The sequence below is a fragment of the Megalobrama amblycephala genome, linkage group LG15, assembly GCF_018812025.1.
Source record: "Megalobrama amblycephala isolate DHTTF-2021 linkage group LG15, ASM1881202v1, whole genome shotgun sequence".
Taxonomy (NCBI): Eukaryota; Metazoa; Chordata; class Actinopteri; order Cypriniformes; family Xenocyprididae; genus Megalobrama; species Megalobrama amblycephala.
The window spans coordinates 15,000,016-15,020,633 of NC_063058.1; the positions used below are offsets into that span (position 1 = coordinate 15,000,016).

The 20,618-nt window shown below is 36.0% G+C and overlaps 1 protein-coding gene across 7 annotated transcripts in view; it reads left to right on the forward strand.

Annotated features, from left to right (window-relative positions):
• Positions 1–20,618, forward strand: part of ntrk3a (neurotrophic tyrosine kinase, receptor, type 3a) — a 264,992-nt gene that overhangs the window by 109,749 nt on the left and 134,625 nt on the right. For all 7 annotated transcript variants that reach the window (XM_048157761.1, XM_048157762.1, XM_048157755.1 and 4 more), the window contains exons 5-7: positions 16,566–16,720; positions 17,592–17,734; positions 18,144–18,285. In XM_048157761.1, the coding sequence (XP_048013718.1) occupies positions 16,566–16,720; positions 17,592–17,734; positions 18,144–18,285 (440 nt within the window). The remainder of the gene's footprint in view (positions 1–16,565; positions 16,721–17,591; positions 17,735–18,143; positions 18,286–20,618) is intronic.

Genomic DNA, 20,618 nt, shown 5'->3' on the forward strand with positions numbered 1-20,618 from the left:
AGCGGAAAAAAAAAAAAAAAAAATCAAATGTATATACTTTTTAACCACAAATGCGCCATGCGTTACGTAATAATGTTGGAAAGGTCACGCGTGACGTAGGCGAAAGTACCGCGGTAGGGTGAAAAACAACATCTCATTTTCTCTTCTAACTCCAAAATCATCCGACATCATTGTTTTCCTTTTTTTTTTCCTTTTTTGGTAAATGGCATTTGACTTTGCAAGTTTGCTTTGTAGACACTAGATTGGTACTTCCGCCTACGTCACGCATGACCTTTCCAACGTGATTGCATAATCGCAAAGCAGTGCAAGATGAACATTTATGGTTAAAAAGTATATATTTTTTTATTTTTTTGACTGATTGTTTCACTAGATAAGACCCTTATTCCTCGTCTGGGATCGTGCAAACTGCAATTTGGACCTTCAACCCGTTGGTAGCCGTTAAAGTATACTATATGGAGAAAAATCCTGGAATGTTTTCATCAAAAACCTTAATTTCTTTGCTGTAGAAAGACATAAACATCTTGGATGACATAGGGGTGAGTAAATTATCAGGAAATTTTAATTCTGAAGTGAACTAATCCTTTTTCACCATTGCCTGAAGATAGCAGGTTAGCAGTGCAAGGTACCTTTTACTTTATCTAGCCCTCCAGATTCTGAGATTACCATGATTTTTTTTTTTAAAAACAAGATTCCTTGAAGACTGCTGTATGCACACACTATAAGCCTTTTTATGTTAAGATTACATTCTTAACTAGTAGGATAAAGGCTAAAAATGAGTCTCAGCATCTGACACACTCATGGACAGCAGGGTAAAAACAATGCTAAATGCTAATAATAAAATGAAATTAGCCATATTTATGTGTATAGATAAAAAATAACAAGAAAAGAGTTAACTTTTTCCTTATCATTTGGTGTTGATATAATAGAAACTGCTGTGTTTTGGCACAGATTCATCTGTCATATGGTAGCAGCTAGTCAGATTAGCCAGATACCAACATACACCAGTTGTGTGACCGTTACCTGAACTTAGCAGTGCGGAAACTAGCGGCTTTAGCTAGCCCACTTGTTTTTGAGCATTTTCAAGTGTGAGCGAGGTGACAAATAGTAAATCTTCTGTACCCGCTCTGAGGATGATGATATGATACAAGCCTATTTACGGCCAAAGCACAAAAGCGCATTCGCCACAGTCCGCAGACTCAGTCATTCAGCCGCCGCTTTCAGCCTCTCGGCTAGCAGCTGTGAGCGCCATCAATCCGTTTTATTCTGTTGACCTTTCTCTAATCTCAGTCTGTATAAAGCTGCTCCCACAGACACGAACTTCATGTCTGGTTCATCGCTGGAAGGATCATCACTGTTTAAAAAAAAGACTAAGAGTAATAGTGACAGTAAACAAGCAGCGGGAGAGTCTGTTTTAAGGCATTTATTTCCCACATTTACAGCTGTCTAAAATATATAAAAAATAAAACACTGCAATTTGGTTTTCAGCCAGGGAGCCAGGTTAACAATTTAATCAGATTATTTAACAGGCCCAGTGTTGTCAATGAGCCAAGGTAGTTAAATAATATAACAGGATGTCGGAAGGATGACCAAATGTGGGCTTTAATTGCATGGATAAAAAGTAAACAATTGATGAGAGAATGCTAATTATCAGGGTTCGAAATAGAATATGGAATAAATATATAACAGCATTTTCATTTTAAAATAGAACTTTTGAAGAAAACTGTCTATATTTTTTAATCATTTAATAGACATTACAGAAAATGGCTTTTTAAGACAGTGGTGTGTTTTACACATGTAAAGTCCATAGAAATATATATTGCAATCAAATTCATCAGTCTGTCAGAAGTAAATTCTCAGCCCTTTTGGAAGAAATAGTTTTGACGTTAGATGAAAGTCTATGGTTGTTGTAATTTGGATAATTTAAAAGTTTTCTCTGAAGGGACCTGATCTCTTTCGACTCCAGCGACGCGACCTGTGGAATTGGTGCCCGTTTTAGTAGTGATTGCACTGCAGGTGGTGTCCATCAGCTGAATGGAACCATGCCCAGCAATCTTACCAATGCCAATTTAGTGTGCAGGTACTTTTTAGTCCCTGTCTAATATGACAGAAAAAAAAAAAAAAAAGTGCATACTCACTCATCTTGTTTGTCTGCAACTTAATGGGTAATGGGATTACTGATTGGGAGAAAACTGTTAAGCCTGGTGACACTTTGTGGAGGGAGATCGTACATTAATCCTCGGTTTATAAGGATGCTTAAGTCATTATGCATGTGGAAAAAGATTAAAATGCATATATTCATTAGTCTTGGGACTGTTAAACAGAACTTGGCAATATTGCTGAGAATCCATTTTCACAGTTCCCTTTACTTCCTACAAACATTTCTGATTTCTATCAGAACCTGGCAGCATTTGTGACGCTTTAAGGAAGACAGCTTGTTTAATGTCGTACAGAGGATGCATGCTAATTAACATCACAGAAGTAAAAACACTGCATATCTGCACTGAATTTAGTGATATATTCAACAAAATGTTTGCCAAATTAAAAAAAGCTGTGATTTTTCTCCATATAACAGCAAGATAGGACTGTGAAGAAAGTGTTTTGACAGTTTTGAACCGAGCTGAGCGAATTTAGCCAGTGTGGAGGTACTTTTGTCTGTCACGTTGATCTCTGGTCCCACCTGTTACCATGACTACGCGTGATCTTGTCTCTCTATCGAGACAAGGCCAAGGTTTTGTTACACCAACTAGTGAAAGTGTGAGAAGAAAACAAGATGCTTGACAGAAATCTGTCTGTAATTTCCTGGCCATTTAAAGTAACACGCTGCTCTGAGGAACTCAGACCTGCATATACTAGCACTCTGAAAGCTTCCCAAATGAAAATCAATCATAAGCAATTCATAAGATAAAAAGTCATCGGTATGCCAGGCTGTGCTACTTCAAAGCTCCGTGTCCATGGCTGTATACTTTGGATGCAGACCAAACAAATTCCTAGAATCATGGAACAGTATGGAAATGTAACATGAATGTAACAGAAATGCACATATGAAAATAAAAATGGAAGAATGTATGCACTATACATAAATATTAACCCTTAAGAATTAACCCTACAGTGTTAGCTTTAAAAGTAATGTGTCACAATATCGTGTTACTCCCTAAAAAAGGAACTAGTTGTGTTACTTAGTTACTTTTTTTGGAAAGTAATGTGTCACAATATCGTGTTACTCCCTAAAAAAGGAACTAGTTGTGTTACTTAGTTACTTTTTTTGGAAAGTAATGTTACAATATTGCGTTACTCCCTAAAAAATAAATAATTGTGTTACTTAGTTACTTTTTATGTAAAGTAGTGTTACAATATCGTGTTGCTTCCTAAAAAAGGAACTAGTTGTGTTACTTAGTTACTTTTTTTGGAAAGTAATGTTACAATATTGCGTTACTCCCTTAAAATAAATAATTGTGTTACTTAGTTACTTTTTATGTAAAGTAGTGTTACAATATCGCGTTGCTCCCTAAAAAAGGAACTAGTTGTGTTACATAGTTACTTTTTTTGGAAAGTAATGTTACAATATTGTGTTACTCCCTAAAAAATAAATAATTGTCTTACTTTTTATAATAGGGATGATGCTTTCATATTGATTGTTAGCCTGAGGTAATCACTCAGAAGATGAAGATAATAAGCTCAGCAGAGAACTAGAGAGAAACATGACTGATGCCTGGCAAAATGTTCATGCACTGGTAATGATGTCCTCCTGTATTGATTATTACTTCCCACTTACCCCGGCGATTACTTACATATTTAATGCAATTCAGTTAAAAAATCTCAAACATTTATTCATTCTTTTTGTGCCATGTATCTATTGCAATATCAATGTCCATCTTTCACAATTTTCCTAATACATTTTATATGAAGATGTTAATCCAGGACTGACGGGGAAAATATATTTCTTTGAGATTGATATGGATTTTCAATAGAATACTGAACGCAAATGGTTGTGGGTATCTAGAGCAGAAAGGTAATAAGGTTTATGTGGTTTGTATGAATATATGTTTAAATATATAAATATGAATCACATAAGCTAAATGATCAATTCCCTTGTTCCATTATAGAAAATGTTTTATTAAGCTCTAGTTCTTTTTACTTATTTAAAATTCTTAAAGAGGTTCTTGAATATCATTTCACTTTTTTTTAACTTTAGTTAGTGTATAATGTTGCTGTTTGAGCATAAACAACATCTGCAACGTTACGAAGTTTCAGTAAAAAAGGAACTAGTTGTGTTACTTAGTTACTTTTTTTGGAAAGTAATGTTACAATATTGCGTTACTCCCTTAAAATAAATAATTGTGTTACTTAGTTACTTTTTATGTAAAGTAGTGTTACAATATCGCGTTGCTCCCTAAAAAAGGAACTAGTTGTGTTACATAGTTACTTTTTTTGGAAAGTAATGTTACAATATTGTGTTACTCCCTAAAAAATAAATAATTGTCTTACTTAGTTACTTTTTATGTAAAGTAATGTTTTACAATATTATGTTACTCCCTAAAAAAGGAACTAGTTGTGTTACTTAGTTGTTTTTTTTGGAAAGTAATGTGTCGCAATATCGTGTTACTCCCTAAAAAAGGAACTAGTTGTGTTACTTAGTTACTTTTTTCGGAAAGTAATGTTACAATATTGTGTTACTCCCTAAAAAATAAATAATTGTGTTACTTAGTAACTTTTTATGTAAAGTAGTGTTACAATATCGCGTTGCTCCCTAAAAAAGGAACTAGTTGTGTTACATAGTTACTTTTTTTGGAAAGTAATGTTACAATATTGCGTTACTCCCTAAAAAATAAATAATTGTGTTACTTAGTTACTTTTTATGTAAAGTAATGTTTTACAATATTATGTTACTCCCTAAAAAAGGAACTAATTATGTTACTTAATTTTTTTTATGGAAAGTAGTGTTACAATATCCCATTGCTTCCTAAAAAAGGAACAAATTTTGTTACTTTTTATGGAAAGTAATGTGTTTCGTTACTTTTGTGTTACTTTTTCTTTCCTAATAACAACAACAACAACAACAAAACAAGCAACATTTTTGGCAAATGTAAAGGCCCTTTCACAACAAAAGTGAAATGAATTAGCCTCAGGCTGAAGAATTTGCGAATTCTCACCTGTACAGTAGAGGTCGCAGATTATTAGTATGGTTGAATTGTATCATTGAAGGTCAGCAGCAAAGACTATGGTTAATAAAGTGAGATTAAATACATAAAGTATATTTGTGTAATTTAGCATGTTTAATTATTGCAGGTTTGTGTAATATTCAGAGTTTGCATTTTGCATAATTAGTTTTGGGGAATACTGAGTCTGTTTTTGTGCGAGTGAGATGAGTAAATGCAACTTATTTATTTTATTGAACATTTAAAAATAGTATGTTACTTTACTCGTTACTTGAAAAAAGTAATCTGATTACATAACTCACATTACTTGTAATGCGTTACCCCCAACACTAATTGACCACATATAGTAATATGCATACAGAAAATAATTGGTTATATATAATAAAATGTATATAGAAAATAATTAGGGTTAATGTGCCTAGAATAGTTGTGGTATTTTTGTTGTATTTTCATATCTGCAGTTAATCGATAGTAGAGATCAGGGGCCGTACTGATTTTTAATCTTCTGTTTTTTTAAATAAGTTTTGATATTTCTTTTTTCTTTTTTACATAATATATAGTAATAAATACAATTTACATAATAAATAGTGTGAATAATATTGATTTGTTTTATTTTATATTATTGATTTCATTTATTTATTGTAGATGGAACAGGGGGTTTTCAGCTTAACTGGATAGAATTAAATTGGTGCCACATTGATTTTAATGCTTTGAAAATCTCAAAAGATCAAATGTTTGAAGGAGGCAAATGCATTCTCCCTCTTTCTTGCCTTCTTTTTTATTTCTCTCTTTCCCTCTCTTTGTGGTGTTTGGCCCTTTACGTGTGGAATAATAGGGATGATGCTTTCATATTGATTGTTAGCCTGAGGTAATCACTCAGAAGATGAAGATAATAAGCTCAGCAGAGAACTAGAGAGAAACATGACTGATGCCTGGCAAAATGTTCATGCACTGGTAATGATGTCCTCCTGTATTGATTATTACTTCCCACTTACCCCGGCGATTACTTACATATTTAATGCAATTCAGTTAAAAAATCTCAAACATTTATTCATTCTTTTTGTGCCATGTATCTATTGCAATATCAATGTCCATCTTTCACAATTTTCCTAATACATTTTATATGAAGATGTTAATCCAGGACTGACGGGGAAAATATATTTCTTTGAGATTGATATGGATTTTCAATAGAATACTGAACGCAAATGGTTGTGGGTATCTAGAGCAGAAAGGTAATAAGGTTTATGTGGTTTGTATGAATATATGTTTAAATATATAAATATGAATCACATAAGCTAAATGATCAATTCCCTTGTTCCATTATAGAAAATGTTTTATTAAGCTCTAGTTCTTTTTACTTATTTAAAATTCTTAAAGAGGTTCTTGAATATCATTTCACTTTTTTTTAACTTTAGTTAGTGTATAATGTTGCTGTTTGAGCATAAACAACATCTGCAACGTTACGAAGTTTCAGTATCCAACTCATTTTGGCTGCGTGAGATTCTCCAGCTTTGTTGTTGTTGAGCAACCGGAGCGTGAGCTGTTAAAGCTCCACCCTCTTCTGGAAAGGGGGCCGGGAGCAGCAGCTCATTTGCATTTAAAGGGACACACACAAAAACGGCGTGTTTTTACTCACACCCAAATAGGGGCAAATTTGACAAGCTATAATAAATGATCTGTGGGGAATTTTGAGCTGAAACTTCACAGACACATTCTGGAGACACCAGAGACTGATATTACATCTTGTAAAAGGGGCATTATAGGTCCCCTTTAATACATAATATGAATAATATGTAAGGATTATTCAATTCAACACACACACACACTTGCCTGCCATTTCCAGATTTTTCCATGCCAGAAATTGGATGTTTCCATCATGTCTGTTGTTATCTGGTGTCACCAGGGCATTCGGTAACACAATCCCATACTTCCCTGCCCACTATTTCAGCGTCACTCACGCTTCCTCTGGTCACGGCAGACCACCATCAATCTCTGTCGTTCCCCTTTGCTCACTCTCTGTTGTGCAAACACTACTCATGCCTGACAGAGCAGCGCTGCATGTTTTGGTCCCATCCAATCCATATTGACGTGTGTCATTTAGAGCTGTGGTCAATGACGAGTCTTTATCACTCCCGTCGCTCACACTGCCCGCTGACAGCTTCTTGTCTAGAGCTTATGAAAAACACCAAAGCTGCTTAATGGAAACTGCCTTCTGCCACCGTAAATGGTAATAGAGTCAGTCCCAAGATGTGGTGGAGAAGTGCAGGTTGGGAAATGATACCTGCTGTTTGGAGCACATCCAGAAAATCCATATGGATCGAGACGAATGTGGATTTCCATACTTTGAAGCTGGCAGTGCAGGCATATTGTGAAGGTAATGATGCAGAAGGTGTGAGAGCCCTACAAATATCAGTTCGCTTTTCTCCACAGTTTGTCTCATGTTAGAATTAATTCACAGTTTTGTTTGAGAAAGTTAGGCATGAAATGGCATTCATTGTCTTTTAATGGAGAGTTGAGCAAACAATCTGTCTTTTTTCTTAAATTTTTACCCTCTGTCAGGTAGCGTGTGATTGTATATGACACCCTGTTTGATTGATAATTAGGTTGTGATGACTGGAGGGACTTAAAGCTTTAATTATAATATGATTAAACAATGCCCCCCTCATAGATCAGGCTAACGATGCAGGAAAGCCAATTTAATCCCTGTAAGAATGACTCGGAGCATCACAGGAACAGTAATGAGAGCTTGCAGAGAGAACCCTAATATCCGCCGCATGTGGCTCGGTCTCCCTGCGAGGAGCTGTGGGTTGATATCTGTTACCACACATACACAAATACACACTTGAATGGGAAACTTTCTCTTTTACATTCATTGCTCTAGATGTAAGGTAATGACCCCCAACACTGCACATTTTGGATGTCACTTTTTTTGACACCCAATTTGGTTTATAGAATCATTTAACAAAGTGTTTCAGATAACACTGCCCAAAGCCTAGTGCTTTTTTAGACAATGGCTAATTATTGTCTTTATTTGGCTTAATGGGAAAATTTTTGTGGAGACTTACGCTAAGTTCACACTGTCAGTCCAAGTTAGTGTACCAAGTCGATACTGAAATTTTAAAAATGTGACGCTTTGAGCGCTGTTGAGCAGATTCTTAAACACCTCTGATTGGCCATTGTATTCACGCGCTCATCAGATATGTCTGTGATTGGCTACAATGATCAACACTTCAAAAACATGTTGTAAATAGACATCAATAACGCTCTTCACCAATTCAAACGCTTCAGTGTGCTTACAAATGCTCCTGTGTGTTGATCATTGTAGCCAATCACAGACATACGTATCTGATGAGTGCGTGAACACAAATGCCAATCAGAGGTGTTTATGAATCTGCTCAACAGCATTCAAAGCAGTACCGACTTGATATCACGGTCCAAATAATAATCCAAATATATATATATATATATATATATATATATATATATATAGATAGATAGATAGATAGATAGATAATCCAAATTCGATTATTTGTGTATTTGATTGGAATCTGATCTAAAATTATTGACTGTCCAGATTGTGTATCGTAATCCGATTTGTGTGTCCCATGCCGCTATTTCATTTTCCGCAATATCTGCATTGGTTTCTATGTCACTGACTTTGCGTTTTTAGGTATACGGCAACAATCGCAACATGGAGGGGTTTGCAATACAGATGTTGTCTTATTTACAACATAACAATGTGTAGCCGCCGCGCGGGACTACTGTGTCTTATGGGGCAGCGGAAGGTATGTGCGACTTTATTTCGTGCTTTCGTCTCTGCCGGATTCAAAACATGTGTCCGTTATAGTGTCATTTTCTGCTCGTCCGGTACTTTGTAACAACACAACTTTGTTTCCTATAACAACGTTTGACGCTTACATTTTACGTGGCGCGAGAAAGTCACATACAGTAAACCACGCAAAATAATATCAGAGCAGTCAGATTGAAACGGGTTTCCAGAAATGCAATTTGAATAGGATTTCAAACCACATATGAATGTAGCTCGAAAACATATATATATATATATATATATATATATATATATATATATATATATATATATATATATATATATATATATATATATATATATATATATATGTTTTATAAACATTCTCAGTGTTATTTTTATTATGTTTATTTTTTATGTATTTATTTTTGAGTGTTATTATTAATTTTGTATATATTAATTTTAGGGCTGTCAAAATAACGTGTTAATTTCGATTAATTAATCTGAGAAAAAATAACGCGTTAAAAAAAATAACGCAGATTAATCCACTCCGTATTGACCTTTGAACCTGGAGCCGTTCTAGCCACCATTCGACTGTAAAATGAAGGAGGGAGACGACTGCTGCGCTGACGGACAGATCGAGCAGGGCTCCTCCCTCGTGCGCGCGAGCTCTCTCAAAGTAAGCATCGTCTTTGCACTCTCTCTACCTCACACATCTAAATCAACTGACACAATGCTAAAAGTTCGTAAGACCGAATCCATGTTTCACGAGGCGCATTCGGAGAATGACAGGCGCCCTGCACATGCAGCTGACATAAACCACACTTTCAGTAAACAAAAAGAAAATCCTATCCAGTGGTTAAGTGTTTTCTGTGTTGACAAATCTTTTGCGATGTCCTAATAACAGTTGCGATTCGCACGCAACGCGTCAACGTCCGCTAATGTCCAATTCGTGACCTAATGACTCATTTGAACAGATTCATTTTAATGAATCATGACAACAACTGATCTGTCCACACGGTCTATAATGAATCATTTACTCGTTAATCATTTAATCATTAACTCTGAAATGAGAACATAAGTGTGCTTAGCCCATTTAGCAAGAGTGGTTAGTAAAATTAGCCTTAATAATCCACAATATTTTCAGGTTATTTAAATGACAATGTGTAGTAAATTAGGCCTACCTATAAAATCAGTTAGTTTAGACTGGAGTGAGGTGAAACCAGAACAAAGCAAGTTGTTGTTAGCTAGGTGCATTCAATTGTATATGGTAGAAAATTATATTATTAGTTAATATAACTTCTAAATGCTACTTTTTAATACTTTTCAGGTTTAGCAAAAAAGCATCTTCTCTTACAAAGCTATAAAATCACTTTTTTTTTTTTTTTTTTTTTTGCAAAGAGGGCAAAAAAGAATTACAGTGAGTGTGACGGGTACTTTATTGTCAGTATCAGGCTTGCAGATCATGTGGGTAGGGCACTTTTTACTGTTTGTGTGGATGACCATGTCTTTCACCACCGAAGACCATTTTTGACCCAGGAAAAACCCTGCATTGATTCATTTGAATTGAAATATTTAATACTTTCACAGCAAAAATTATGTATGCGATTAATTTAGATTAATTAATCACAGAGTATGTAATGTAAATTTTAATCGATTGACAGCCCTAATTAATTTATATTTTGTTACATATTAATTACATAATTATTTTATTTTTTTACCTGTTTGGCTTCATATACTGTATATGTAAATGTTTGTATATTTGTTTGTTTGTTTGTTTATTTGATTTTTTTTCTGTATGTTGTCAACATCTCCTCTTCCTCTTCAATATGCACCGCGTACCATCTCTACATTTTCACCTGGAGCGATATGGCCTTAATTTTTAGTCATATGCATGTGGAGGAAACTGTTTTCTTTGAAAGCATTAAATGCTCAGGTTAGGACCTCAGTGGCTGGAGCTTAAACTGTCGCCCACTGTGATATGTCACAACGTATGACCCCAGCAGTTTGAAACTGTAGAGCACCCTGCCTGAGTCGTATCGCCTAGCTTAACCTTTCATTGGCACCGTATAATGAATCTGAATGGATCTGTCGGTCTACATCCAAGCCTAGCGTTAAAGCCTGACTCTGTCAGCCATTTTGTCCTAAGGCAAAGTGCTTTCTAACATTACAGGTGTACCTAGCTGCCCTCTACACTTTACTTGAACTCGTTGAGTTTAACCTTTCATTTGCTGCCTTGCTTCACTTTGTTTTCGAGTCTAACCGGCACCAAAACGAGTGAACCTGCAGCAGGTGTATTTCTCAATTGTCATTAAATCTGGATTATGCCATCTTTCTCATTCTCTAGGTTCCTTCTTATTGGAAAAGTGTTTCCAGGGAGACCGTTAGTTGAGTTAGTACATATGGGCTTAACTCATCTACAATGCATAGCTGACATTTACCCAGCATGTCTTGAGAGCTCCCTGAACATACGCTAACGCAGCCTTCTGATTATTTATGTATAAATTCTGCTTGTGTTGTCTGCGCTACTGTATGCAGATGAACAATTTATAAGAGGAAGAATGAATAAAGCATAGTTTTAGAGTGCTTTTGAATTGATTCATATTATAAAGGCTCAATTATACTCTCTGGTTTAGCTAGGAAGCTAACCGCTGTTTGTCACCTCCATTGTGGTGACACTTTTCATTAAGGCATGAGATGTGTGTATATTCCCATTTATTTATCAGTATGTGCATTCCTCGGCCCACTGTTCAGTGCTCCAGTGGATTTATTCAATGGTGTCCCATCGTTTGGCTGTGTGCGGATACGGAAGGCCATGCATAATGTATGGCTACTATGCGGATGCACTTTAGACCATGTTATTTTGGAATTTTTTCAAGCACCCAGGCTCTATGTATCAACGTCCCCTGGGTGTTTCCTTTTTTCTTCCCCAACTAGCAGTCACCTTGACCTTTCGAAAGGTTAATTTAGTATTTTATTCAAGTTTTATTCAAGTATTCAAGAAAATAGTTATTCTCTCTAGCTGTGAATTAGCTCGTCTAACAAAAGAACCCTGCTGAAAAATAGCTTTAACTAGCCTAATGTATTTTGGTGGTTTTCCAGCATGGATCTGTTTTGATGGTTTTAGAGAGGTTTTGGGTACTTGTCAGTTGGTTTGGCCGGGAAACCAACTAAAGACCAGCTTGGCCATGCTGGGAGACAATAAAACCAACTTAACACCAGTTTTGGCCAAGTGTTGAGTTCAGCTAAACCAGCTGTTTTGTTGTTGTTGTTTTAATCCATTAAATCTAGTGGTTAGCTTATCTACATTGGCCAGATTGGTTAGGTTGATCTATTTGGACTATTACGTGTCAGCTGGTCAGGCTGGGTGAGATCAGCTAAACCAGCTAAAGACCAGATTGAAACCATAAAATTGGCTGAACATCATCTTGGATAGGTGGGAAGACCAGGTAAAACCAGGTACACTGTAAACCCATATAAGTTGGGCTAACTCGAAACATTTGAGGTGATCAAAATAAATTTTTTTTTAGTTATGATGTTCCCAATTTTAAATAAGCAGAAATATCAAGTTTTGAGTTAGTAGTACTCATGCATGTTAAATGCTCCCAACTTGAAGTACTGAGTTAGCAAACTCATACATTTTGATAGCAATTAACATTAAATTTTTAGTTAACCTTTTTATTTTGAGTTCTTGCAAATCAAATGGTTTATTTACTTCACTGTAAACCCTAATAAGACAAAAAATGCTAATTTTCTAACATGTTAACAATAGCATGGTATAGCACTTACTGAATGAGTACAACATGTAACTCAAACCAAGCAGCATGCGCCACTTTGTCACCATGACGAAAACCCACATTAACAGAAACTCTTCTAAATTAGCATAACAAAACAGTAATCACTACTAAATCTCCCTAACCATTAAAAAACATTATATAACACTTAATTTTAGCATTTACTCTCCCTTTTGAGTGCCACGGGCAAAGAATGCTGGGAAATAGAAATCCCAGCCCAGTTTCACTTAAACTAAAAGAAATGAGTTCATACAACTCAAAACAATGAAACATTTCAGTTGACTTGAAATATGTCAGTGCTGTGAACTCAAAAGAAAAAGAATGTTCTAAATGCTCATGACAGTTAATTTAACTGAACTAATTTGTTTAATTTAAGTTTGTCCTGCTCAAAACAATAAAGCATTTTGAGCGTTAGGGTTTACAGTGATTTCTGTAGCAGGTAAATCAACCTGATATGGTAAGTTGGTGTATTAGCCTGGCCAAACCAGCTGGTCTGTTTAGGTGTATTTTGGCAGGGAAAGCATCTTAACTCTGACTCTAGCTAAATTATATTATTAGCTGCAATTTTATTGTTAGCATTTGCTTTCCCTGCTATCTATGGCCCATCAAAGCAGGCCTGTTGTGACCTATTTTTTGGGTTGCGACCCACTAGTTTAGAACCAATAATCTAGAGTATCATATTGTCTGTAAGACGTGGGTTATAAATTAAGCATGTCGTGCATGTTCTTTCTCCATTATGAACTCTTCATGATACTGCTTAGTATAAAGAAAATGTGCACTCATCTCATTAGACATATTAATTTAGTTTTAAAGGGTGGAGAAACTACTTAGACTCTCCTTTGATCATTATTCATCAAAGCTCCAAAATGCATGAGCAGGTTGCGCTTGTCCTTGTGCAGAACGTGCAGACAAAATTGTTTAAAGATTCACGAGAAAAATGTCCCCCTCATTTTTGCAAATGAACAACAATGCCGTTTCCCAGAGCTTACAGTTCGGCCTATTTCATATGCATGGGATTCAGCTCATATGCCTCTATCTTCTGCCCTATCTTGCAAATGAGAAAGGTTATCTCGCTCGCACCAATTGATGAATGAATGAGCGTGCAAAGGTTTAGGCCGTCATGCTCTGCCAGGCTTCAGGCCAGGTGAGACATATCCTGCGGGTTTAATATTTGGTACTCTTAAAGGGGAGAGACTCCCACTGAGATCAGATCCAGAACCTTCCGCAACGCTGCAGGATCCTGCCGGCTGGAAGCCCTTTAAGCGAGGAGTGAGCGTAAAACGGAACAAAGGCGATTACACCCTGTTCTTTGCTCTCAGTAACTATGGTAGATAAAAGTATAAAAGCAGTTGTCATACAATTTCCTAAATCATTAAAATTGGGGACTGCAGAGGCAAATTAGCCTGTAATCTGACAAAAAGTGTAATTAAGGATTATTCTAACAGTTAATGTTATATATTAAAGCTTAAAAAATGACATTTTATTAGTTCATTATATTATTTTTGGGAGCATTTGAACATGGATTACACAGTTTTGAGGCTACACAATTAATCAAAGCCGGAATTGCAATATAGCGTTGTTGTGAGATTTATTAAATGGTGTGATTTTTCTAGATCTATCACCGAATTTTATTTTATTTTATTTTATTTTATTTTATTTTATTTTATTTTATTTTATTTTATTTTATTTTATTTTTTTATTTTTTTTTTTTTTTTTTTTTTTATTTTTTGCATTTAACTCCTAGTTTATCTCCCTAGTATTTTTTTTTTGTTATTAAAAACACATTCCATCTTTTATTATATCTTTTTATTATATTTATATCTATATTTTTAATTTATTTGATATATATATATAGAAAATGATATATTTATATTTAACTATACTTTTTTTTATTAACAGTGGTACATATCAGCTTATAAATGAGGGCCTTTGAATAATGTCAAATGAGGACCTTGAAGTGAAAAAGGTTGCGAACCACTGAAGAAGTGAAGGAGTGAAGGAGAAGATACAAGCAGGGAAGAGGATAGTTTCAAGTACTGGATTGGCACCCCTGACTCACCATTTCCAGGAAGTTGAAGACCCTCTAAACTCTCAGTGGAGCCTTCATGATCGCGGGGAGATATGTCAGAGTTGACATTTAGACATTTGGAGGAGGTTGATGTAGATGATGTCTGTTTTTTGGTGCAGGAGTGGGGGTGGCTGCGCTCAAAGGTTGTTTGAAAGAGCGTGAAATGCGATACTGAGAGGGCTAGAGATGATTGTTGTTTGCAGTGATATAGCTGCTATGGGAGTAGGTGTTGGAGTCATTGGCATTGAGATGGTTCCGAAAGGAAGCCCTTCATTGGGCCAAGTGATGTAGTTGTGGGTGGAGGTGCAATCTAATGGCGGTTTTATGTGGGTTTGACCTCACACTCTTCCGTCTGTCCAGTTAAATGTATGCAATTATAATTCCATATGTTACTGAGCACTGAGAAGATCCTTTTAGAAAGCCTAATATGTTTTACTCACACACAAGGTCCAACTTCTTGCTAATAGGGGCTGAATTAAGAAAAATTACAGGCAAATGTTTTTAATATTTATTTTTTACATATTTAAATGAAGAGTTCAGATGCAAAAGCCTCAAAGTGCCATCTGATATTTTCTTCTAAAATGAGCATTTTTATCAAGCTCATATGTTTAGGTTCAGTAATTTCACTTTAATGTCAATTAATAGTTCATTTTCATTTCCATTAAAGTGAATTAACTGAACATGAACATACAAGCTTCATAAAAATGCTCATTTTAGAAGAAAATTTCAGATGGCACTTAGAGGCTTTTGCATCGGAACTCTTCAAATGTTTCTTTTGACCATGAAACTGTTATTTTACATGCATTTTTACAGTTTTTACATGCATGGTTCTAGCAAATCTAATGTCACGGGTTGAGTTTTATTAAAGTATGAATAAAATGCGAACCTTGAATGCATTTTTAAGTGTGACAGATTTTAATGTGACAAACAGCACAGGTATATGCAAGATAAGTCCATCTTTGTTTCCTTATCTTGGACAAAAACATGAACACACATTGTGATTTTGTTTGTCATATTTAGATTTTGGTGGCTTAAACTTACTTTACATAAACTTATCTGTAAGTGTAATTTAGCTGTTAGTCAAAAGTACTGACTTCTGTACCAAGTCAGTACTGAAATTTTAAAAATGTGACGCTTTGAGCACTGTTGAGTGGATTCGTAAACACCTCTGATTGGCCATTGTGTTCACGTGCTCAACAGATATGTCTGTGATTGGCTACAATGATCAACGCTTCAAAAACATTTTGTAAATAGATATCAATGACAATTTGTTGCATTATATATTGCCATTGCTGCAATTAAAGTTAGCAGCTAATTTACTCTATTTAAATTGACCAATGTATTAACTTAGATTTTGCGAGAATTAATTTTAGACTGTACCAAAATATTATGGCACATTATATCACATCTTGCGGCTTAGTTTTTGCCTTAATCCAGAAGCTCATGTTTTGTTTGACTTCATTTGTGGGGACTCTGATCGCCCTGGGCACCAGTGGTGGATTTGGCACGCCGAATAGCTGGACAGACGTGGCCAGGAAAGGGCTGCAGTCCAGAAAGCATTCGTACACAAAGCCCTGGGCACAGAACTTGTTCTGGCTGCAAAATGGAACAACGCCAGCAGCTCTCCGGGCAGTGGTTGACTGATGGGTGCTGGAAAAGTTGATGTTTTGAATAACGGTGTCCTTCACCTAGTTTGCTGCTGGTTCTCTGAATGGACCTACTTGGCATGGTGTGCATATGTGTGAGTCCTCACTAAGAACTCTATTGTGTTGTGACAGGAAACTGGAAGGAGTGGTGTTTAACTGCAGCTGCAGTATCCGTTGGATCCAGCTGTGGCAGCAGCGAGGCGAGGCCGGACTCCATAACCAGCAGCTGTTCTGCAACAACGGAGACTCCAAGATCCCTCTACAGCTCATGAACATCTCTCAGTGTGGTATGGGACATTTTTTTGTAAATTGTGGTTGTTGTGAAAAGAATGGTTTGGGTTCGATACAAGTTAAAGGGATATTTCACCTAATTTCATCATTATTTACTCACCTTCATGTCATTCTAACCTGCATGACTTATTTTCTTCTGTGGAACACAAAAGAATATATTTCGAGAAATTTTGCTTTTTTTTTTCCCCCAACGAAATGGTCAAATGTTGTTTTAGACCCTATTGACCATCATTGAATGGGCAAAAATTGTTCAAAATATCCTATTTTATGTTCTGCAGAAGATAGTCACCCAGACAGCAACATAGTGTGGGCCAGATCCGGCCCACCTCTGGTATATGTGGATTACACGTGGACCAGATGTGGGCCAGATCTGGGCAGACACTATGTTGCTGTCAGGTTTGAATCAAATTGATGGTGAGTAAAGGATCACATGATTGTCAATTTTGGTAATCCCTTTAAGTTCTTCAACAGCATATATGGCAATGTCGATTACCACAGAATTTTTGTTCTTCCTAATTTTTGAATTGGAAAAAAGTTTGCTGAAAAATATAGCTTTAAAACTTAAACAATTATAATTGTAAGCATGAATCTAGTGTGGTAAAATTGCTTCCTAATGTTGTGTGTGTAAAATATAACCTATAATTTAATGCTATGGCCTTAAAAAGCCTGTTATATTATTGTATTTAAAAGAAGGGATGAATCAAAATTATTTTTTGTTCCTACATTAATGACATTCTTGCCACAAATGCTGTCAAAATTGCTCAGCTATTTCACTTATTTAGATTAACTTATAGAATCAAAATAAAATACCTTCTATTATGTTTCATACCAATGACTGCTTGTCTATTTCCAACCTTGCTTGTCAAGATTTGCCGGAAATCAGCGTAAGTCACAGTAACCTGACGGTGATAGAAGGTGACAGGGTCACAATCACCTGTAATGGTTCAGGGGTGCCTGTACCGGAAGTGGATTGGACTGTTGGTGGACTGCACTCAATTAACACACACCAAGTAAGGCAGACTTTTGCTTGTAGCTTTCTGACTAGAAATAAACATTTCGTCAGGATAGATGGCATATTTAATTTAGCAGATAAAAAAAACATGTCTAATCCAGCTAAAAAACAGTTTGGAGGCCAGCTAAACCAGTTTAAACCACTAGTAAATTGAGCTTAAGCTGTTTTTTTTCTCTCTCTCTCTCTCTCTCTGCTGGATTGGCAGCACAGCCATAAATGGACTGTACTTCTTATCCCTAACAGCCTGGTTTTATTAGTTTCAAATAAAATATGGCATCTACCACAACTAAGATCTATTAAATCACCCACTTGAGCCTTACTATGACTAGTTAGACCATAAACCATTTGTTGAATCTGTGCAAGCTTGGTTGTGTTTTCAGAAGCTATTGTGTCCTCCTCTCTTGCAGTCCAATCAATATCCACCGAATGTCCACTCCATCAACTTAACTCTGGTCAACGTCAGCCGAGACGATAACAGCTTCATGCTGACCTGCATTGCAGAGAATGTAGTTGGGATGACTAATGCCTCAATACAGCTTTCAGTGCAGTGTAAGTACCTCTTTTCTTGCTCTCTACCTCTCGAATGCCTTTACATTCAGCCTAACGTGCCAATTATACCTCACTGCCTCTGAGTAGCTCACTAAACCTGGATGTGTCTGCCTCTTTAGCTTGATACGGTCAATTGCTACTGTAGCTCACGACTACCAACTCTTGATTTGTATTGCCTTTTATTTTAAAGGTAGGCATTTAGGGAGGAAAGATCACCAAAACACTTTCTTTCTTTTTTCTTTGTTTTTTTTTTACATTTTGAAGTAGCGAGTATTATTGATTGAAATGGCTCTGGGAAATGCAGAATCAATGCTACAACAAGGTAAAGGTGAAGTGTGTAATTTATTTGTTATTAAGATACTATTATTCCAGCTTAATATGTAGGCAACTCTGAGTAAGTCATTGTGTCGGTTGATGTTGCTGAAAAGTGTAAACACTGTGGCGATTTCAAAACATTGCTGTTTGTTTAAGCATTTCGACCAGCACTGCATAGCAACTGGCTCAGCCAATGGCATGTGTTTGAGGTGGGGCTATCTGATTGACTGACCAATGGCAGAGACTAAATGGCCCCCTCGTAAAATAGTTACACTTTCTCGTGATGTTAGGTTTAATTGTTTTATATTGTTTCTGTCTGGTAATGTTAGTTCACTCTTCACCTTTTAAATACTGTTTAGTGACTGCCTTGTCAAATAAAATTCTATAAATTATGAGCGGGGAAAAAAAAAAAATCACACTGAGGCTTATGAAAGTGGTTCACCAGAAACAGTCCTACTCCTACAAAAAACAAGAATCTCAGGTTCTACACAACCCAATGTGTTGTAGGAAAGTCATTTGTGTAGTTTATTGATCTATGAAAGCGAGGGCTGTTTTTCATCTAGACTTTTCACACGAAAAAAAGGCTGTAAGTGAAATATTAGAGAGATTTATCAATGTTATCATGTTTCAGTGTGTAGTAGGCTACATGTGATTGCTTTGTTGCAGAGTTAGGTGGTGTATTTTCTGTGTTTGTGTGATGGCAAGGGTATGCCATGGTCTTAGGAATCAGAAACCTTCTAGTTTTTGTTCACTTAAAGGGTTAGTTCACCCAAAAATGAAAATTCTGTCATTTATTACTCACCCTCATGTTGTTCTACACCCATAAGACCTTCATTCATCTTCGGAACGCAAATTAAGATATTTTAGTTGAAATCCGATGGCTCTGTGAGCCATATTGTACAGTGGTTCAATATTAATATTATAAAGCGACAAGAATATTTTTGGTGCACCAAAAAAAACAAAATAACGACTTATATAGTGATGGCCGATTTCAAAACACTGCTTCAGGAAGCTTCGGAGCGTTTTGAATCAGCGTGTAGAATCAGCGGTTCAGAGCGCCAAAGTCACATGATGCAGTTTGGTGGTTTGACACGTGATCCGAATCATGATTCGACACAGAAGAATCATAACGCTCTGAAGCTTCCGGAAGTAGTGTTTTAAAATCGGCCATCACTAGATAAGTCGTTATTTAGTTTTTTTGGCACACCAAAAATATTCTCGTTGCTTTATAATATTAATATTGAACCACTGTACTCACATGAACTGATTTAAATATGTTTTTAGTACATTAACGGATCTTGACAGAGGAAATATCATTGCTGGCTATGGAGGCCTCACTGAACCATCAGATTTCAACAAAAATATCTTGATTTGTGTTCCAAAGATTAACAAAGGTCTTACGGGTGTGGAACGACATGAGGGTGAGTAATATATTGACATTATTCTCACCTTCATGTCGTTCCACACCCATAAGACCTTCGTTCATCTTCAGAACACAAATTAAGATGTTTTTGATAAAATCCGATGGCTCAGTGAGGCCTTCATTGCCAGCAAGATAATTAACACTTTCAAATGCCCAGAAAAATGTACTAAAGACATATTTAAAACAGTTCATGTGACTACAGTGGTTCAACCGTAATGTTATGAAGCGACGGAAATTCTTTTTATGCGCCTAAACAACAAAATACCGACTTTATTCAACAATAAACAGTGTTTCACAAAGCTTTCTGAATCTTTTGTTTCGAATCAGTGGTTCGGAGCATTTCAAACTGCCAAAGTCACGTGATTTCAGTAAACGAGGCTTTGTTACATCGTAAGTGTTTCGAAATTTCAATGTTTCACCACTGGGGGGCGTGACTTTGGCAGTTTGATACATGCTCCGAACCACTGATTCTAAACAAAAGGTTCGTAAAGCTTCGAAGCTTCATGAAGCAGTGTTTTGAAATCGCTCATCACTAGATATTGTTGAATAAAGTCGTTATTTTGTATTTTGGCACACAAAAAGTATTCTCGTCGCT